This window comes from Colobus angolensis, unplaced genomic scaffold (genome assembly GCF_000951035.1).
Source record: "Colobus angolensis palliatus isolate OR3802 unplaced genomic scaffold, Cang.pa_1.0 Scaffold48, whole genome shotgun sequence".
In the NCBI taxonomy this organism is placed as follows: domain Eukaryota; kingdom Metazoa; phylum Chordata; class Mammalia; order Primates; family Cercopithecidae; genus Colobus; species Colobus angolensis.
Window position 1 is genome coordinate 4869393 of NW_012118265.1, and position 6000 is coordinate 4875392.

Below are 6000 nucleotides of genomic sequence, written 5' to 3' on the forward strand. Positions count from 1 at the left end.
AGATGGTATTTTCATAGTTTCTGGCCCATGTTGTACTTTCTGTGCCCCGGACCTGGAATCAACTATTCCTCCAAGGAGCCCTTGGTTCTGTTTAGCAGAGAATGGTACTTAGAAACCAAGATCTGGGTATTATGTATGCTCATGGTTATGGAGTATCATTAATTCTAGGACCCATTTGCAGACAAAGCTAGGAAGAAAAATACATCCATACACATAAATATATGTAAATATATATATTTATGAGGTCCTATTGATACCTTCAATTCCAATCCAACCCCACAAAGTATTTTCCCCTAATTCATATTAGTCTCACCTTCTTCCATAGTAAGAATGCTGATTCCCAAAAACATCAACTTATTTAATTCTATAATACATCTGAAATAGTTTTACAATGGTACACATGGCCGGGCATGTTAAATGTGCTATCCAGTGCTTTGTCAAAAAGTGATTAATTAGAATACAGTATCAAAAATGTACACTAGGTCAGGGCGCAGTGGCTCAAGCCTGTAATCCCAGCACTTTGGGAGTCTGAGGCAGGTGGATCACTTGAGGCCAGGAGTTTGAGACCAGCCTGGCCAACATGATGCAACTCCATCTCTACTAAAAATACAAAAATAAGCCAGGTGTGGTGGCACATGCCTGTTATCCTGGCTCCTTGGGAGGCTGAGGCATGAGAATCGCTTGAACCTAGGAGGTGGAGGTTGCAGTGAGCCTAGATTGTGCCACTGCACTCCAGGCTGGGTAAGAGAATAAGAGTGTGTCTCAAAGAAAGAAAGAAATGTAGCACACATACCACTAGGAAGAACAAACCTACCCAAAAGGAGTTGAAGATTCGTTTGCAATTCCACTTTCTCTAAGGGTTTAAAATATTGTGTTCAAAAATTATTGGAACTTTTCCCATCCCTTTGAATATATTCTTTATCTGAAATGGAACTAGGTTCATTTGCTTTTGCCTTAAGTTCCTTTCTTGCCCCCAGCTCTGTCTATAGAATAGCTTACTTCTAAAAATGAAACTGTACAAAAAAGTATACTCAGAGATGTGTCTTCCCTCCCGTATCCCTCTTACCAGATGATCCAGTTTTATTATTTTTTGGTTTATTCTCCCTCCCATATATTTTTTTAGAAGTTATCTTTTCTTATACAAAAAAGTGACATACTTTATATATTATTTTGTACTTTGCTATAGATGTCACATCGACAGGGTCATGTTTTTGTATTTTACAGGCATGTTATAATTATGGTAAAAGTTAACTATATAGTCATATAAGTATTGAGAGGCAATTGTGCATTGGTTCTGAACTGTGAGTGCATATTGGAATCGCCTGGGGCATTTAAAACAATTTGGATGCCTAAAAAATTACTGATACCTGGGAGCCACCACCGGAATTTGATTTAGTTAGTCTGATGTGGGCCCTGGGCATGGAATTTTATAAAGATCCCAAGTAATTTTAGTGGACAACCAGCATTGAGCCACTGGTATGGTGGTTAAGAAACAGACTTCACCCGAAATAGATCTGGGTTCAAATTGGGCTCTGTTACTGTTGATGATTCCTTACTTTATTTAGTGTAATAATTTGCCTTTGAAAAAAATGATAAAGAAAAGGCAATAGGAGTTTAAATTGCTAGAAACTCTTCAGAGGGTCATTAGCCCCATGCATCTATAGCCCCCCCACTCACACTAGACCCAGCAATTGCACTTCTATGAAATTACCCTGGCCGGGCGCGGTGGCTCAAGCCTGTAATCCCAACACTTTGGGAGGCCGAGATGGGCGGATCACGAGGTCAGGAGATCGAGACCATCCTGGCTAACACGGCGAAACCCCGTCTCTACTAAAAATACAAAAAACTAGCCGGGCAAGGTGGTGGCACCTGTAGTCCCAACTACTCGGGAGGCTGAGGCAGGAGAATGGCGTGAACCCAGGAGGCGGAGCTTGCAGTGAGCTGAGATCCGGCTACTGCACTCCAGCCTGGGTGACAGAGCGAGACTCGGTCTCAAAAAAAAAAAAAAAAAAAAAAAAAAAAAAACAAATTACCCTGACAGTTTATTGTATAGAAAAGAGATGTGCATGAATACTTATTTATAATGATAACATTATTCATAATAGGATCAAAATGGAAGATAGTTTTCTAAATATTTGTTATACTATGTTCCATCTAGTCAGTGAGATAGTACAATGTTTTCCATGACAATTATGAAGAACGTATATCTGATAGAATCGTTACATAGCAAGTTAGAAAAAACTGTCACAAAATAGTACCTAGAGCAAGACCTCACTTTCCAGTTAAAAACATACTAATATTCTCTTTATTGTTTTTCTTTTCCTTTTTTCCCTTTAAAAAATGTTTTTAAGCAAAGTTCTACTTTGTATTCTTTAGAAGTCAAAATGCTAGAAATTTTGTTTTTAAAATTTTTCTACCTACTTTATGTAATTTTTTAAATTGGAAAATTTCTGTCAGTTTTATGTTCAATTATGCACTGTAGATTTAGTATATATTGCATATATATACCAAAAGCGAGTGCCTGTCAATCTAATTGCCCTATTATTTTTAGGAATGGGTAGGAGAGCATTGCTTAAAAGAACCTGAAAGATTATGTACAGACAAAGAACTTATATTGGACCCTGTGCTTTCAAATATGCAAGCACAGAAATTACTGCAGCTTATCTGTTATCCTCATGGCATTAAAGAATGTACCGAGGGGGACAACCTGCAAAGACAGCACATTAAGCGTATTCTTCAGGTCAGTCGTATACAGATTGTGTTTCTGTCATTTGACAAATTCTTTGTAATTATAAAAAGAGTTACTTTCTTCTTTTGTCCTTGCTAATTTGTGATTTCAATTAATTCTGATTTTTATTCCCCACATTTTCTGTGGAATTGACATACTTTATTTTTGGGTGGATATACATACTGCAAATTGTATATAATCATCAAACAAATATTGCTATTTTAAGTCAGTATTGTATTTACATGAGAAATATGCTTCAGAGAGGGGCTATGTTAAATATATTATTAAATGAATATTGAAATCATTTTGGAATGGGATTGGTTAAATAGATTTTGAAAGGAGAAATGCTTATTTAGTTTCAGTGCATAGCTGAGTCAGGCACAATATTAACTATTTAATTAGTAATTAATGTTTCTGTTTGTTGGTTTGTGTCACTACTGAATATATATGCAACAAGTCTGGGAACCTTTTGACTCATATGAATTCTTGTATTGTGTATGATTATTCTGCTCTTTCTTTAGAGAAGGAGTACTGTAAGGAATTACTGTATTTTAACACATTTGATACCCATGATGTTTTAATTTTTTCCATTTTTCCCAGAATCTTGAGCAGTGGACACTGAGGCAGTCCTGGTTAGAACTCCAGCTAATGATCAAACAGTGCTTGAAGGACCCTGTGAGTTTGTATTGAAAGCTTATCTCTGTATGAAATTTTATAAAAAGCAAAACACGTTGATGTTTGAGGATAAAGGAATACACATATGTGCCAGTATTCTTATATCTAACTCTAGGGCTCTGGTTCTGTGGCCGAAATGAACAACTTACTGGACAATATTGCAAAGGCAACAATAGAGGTATTCCAGCAGTCTGCGGACCTAAATAATTCTTCTAATTCTGGCATGAGCCTCTTCAACCCAAACAGTATTGGAAATGCTGATACAAGTAGCACAAGACAGAATGGAATAAAGACATTCCTAAGGTATTTTTGTGTGTTGTTTTATTGATCTGTCATGAATTTCTCAAAAGTAACAGTAAATTTTGTGTAGCACAGTGATTTTTCTTTAAGTCCCAGGAATGTGAAGAACATAGTTACTTGTAAGTGGCGATTATCATTATTTTAATAAGTTAATGAGTGAAGCTGGGGTGGATGATAGCTTTGCATTTGGAATATTTGATGGAGTAGGACTAAACACCTTGAAACTGCAGGTGAACTCAGGTTTGGTTCATGCTTTCAGTGTCCCTTGGTCTACTGTGTTATGTGGTATTCATTATATGGGAAACACTTTTTCCACCATTTTTATTGATTTATCATTTTGCACAAATATGTCCTGATAATTTTTGTGCAGAATTAGAACCAGTAGGCATATAAAATCTTAAAGTAATTATTTAATCATGAAAGACAGATTGATTTGTATTTCATCATTCTGGCATAAAGTATAACTAGCGAATTTTAAACTTTAAAAATTAGCTGTTAGTATGCTTACATATAGTATTTCATATTGTAACTGTGACAGAAAAATATATTATTTGTTGGAGAAAGTGATTGTTTTTAATCAGAGACGGGATCATAGGAAAACATTAAAATCAGTTTAGTTACAATATCCTTCCAGAACTGCATGTTTTATTGCTTTCTGTAAGCTTAGGTGGAAAGCTCATGCAAATGCCTAGTGTTCGGAAAAAGGAAAGATAATACAGAAATAAAAGGGAAATTTTGGAACAGTCTGTGTGTCTCATACATCAAAGTTTTGCTTTGGAGTTTCTGTTATAACTGTGAGAGCGGGGGAAAGGATGCTTTCTCTGGTGTAACACCTGTTTCTGATTTTAGTTCCTCCGAACGCAGGGGCGTATGGTTGGTGGCCCCCCTCATTGCCAGGCTGCCAACTTCTGTGCAAGGAAGAGTGCTGAAAGCTGCTGGGGAAGAGCTGGAGAAGGGACAGCACTTGGGTTCTTCTTCCAAAAAAGAAAGGGACAGACAGAAACAGAAAAGGTATGACTTGAAGATGTGCGTCTGTGTGAGAGTTTAAAGAATAATTGAGAAAGTCTCACTTCCTGTAAACCCGTGTGGTCATTGTACCCAGAGTCCACTGAAATTTAGTTTTTAAATGGAACTGGAAATATTCTGTTAAGCAAGGCTGTCTTCTTAAAAAGTTTCAGGTTATAATCCTTAATACATTAGTTCTCAATTCTGCCTTTATATCCAAATCACTGCTGAACTGTTAAAAACAGTGATTTCTGAGACCCGCTTTAGACCAAGTGAATCAGATCTGGATAGCTACCTGATCCCTGTATTTTATTTTTAATTATTTCTAATTTTTTTTTATTATTTAAGTATTTATGTTTAAAATAAATATAACGTATAATTCTGGCATGTTGGTATCTGAACTAATTGCTCATATTTTTAACATTTAGGGCTCCTATTCTAGACTAGACATTAAAACTCCTAGGCTACCACTACCAATGTTTTCTTAATTTATTTTATGCCCAAGAAAAGGTTTCCAGTAATTATATTTGAAAACTGTGTTACTGAGAAAGAACAAAACCTCACCCTAATGTGAAAATGCCATGAAACCTAGGAGTAAAGGAAAAAAATGGACAGTTCCTTCCATTAAAAAAAATATTTTAAGCATATAAGTTTCTTGTCCACTAATGAATAATACTATAGTAGCCACCATTTATTGACTGCTTACAAAATGGCAACTCCTCTCTAAAACTCATTATGTACATGAGCTTTTAAAATTATCATAGCAATCATGTGATAGGTACTCTCATTCTCTTCTTTATATCATGTTGAAACTGAGGCACTTAAGGGTTACATGAGTTGCTCCAGGACACACAGTGAAGGACATAAAGCCTGGGTTTAAATCCAGGGTCTCGCTTCTGAGCCTGTGCTCTTAACTACAGTACATTTTGATAGAGAACCAGCATTGTATGTATTGTATTTGTTTTTCATCTGGTTGTTTTACCATCTTGGCCAGCATTAATTAACCAACAAGAAGGCGTAATTTTAATTTTCAAATCATATTTGCTAATAGTCGAGTGTATGTGCATTGCCTCACTTCCCACAGGCAGGACAGATGGCACTGAAGAGACTTGAAAGATCGCTCTTCCCACGTCAGGGGCTCTTCATTCTGCCCATGTAGAATGATGCTGATTGAAATATTTTGGCCTAGTTCTCATTTTAAGAAATTTTTCTTTCCAACATGGCGCTTTGTTTGTCAATATGATTTTTGCTAATAGTCGAGTGTATGTGCATTGCCTCACTTCCCACAGGCA

General features: G+C 36.3%; 2 protein-coding genes across 2 annotated transcripts in view; one reads left to right on the forward strand and one right to left on the reverse strand.

Annotated features, from left to right (window-relative positions):
- Positions 1-6000, forward strand: part of MED12L (mediator complex subunit 12-like) — a 353697-nt gene that overhangs the window by 289837 nt on the left and 57860 nt on the right. Inside the window, exons 26-29 of the mRNA XM_011958966.1 lie at positions 2552-2740; positions 3329-3403; positions 3519-3706; positions 4553-4714. Coding sequence (XP_011814356.1) covers positions 2552-2740; positions 3329-3403; positions 3519-3706; positions 4553-4714 — 614 coding nt within the window. The remainder of the gene's footprint in view (positions 1-2551; positions 2741-3328; positions 3404-3518; positions 3707-4552; positions 4715-6000) is intronic.
- P2RY12 (purinergic receptor P2Y, G-protein coupled, 12) overlaps positions 1-6000 on the reverse strand; it is a 47381-nt gene that overhangs the window by 35730 nt on the left and 5651 nt on the right. The gene's annotated exons all lie outside the window — the stretch shown is intronic.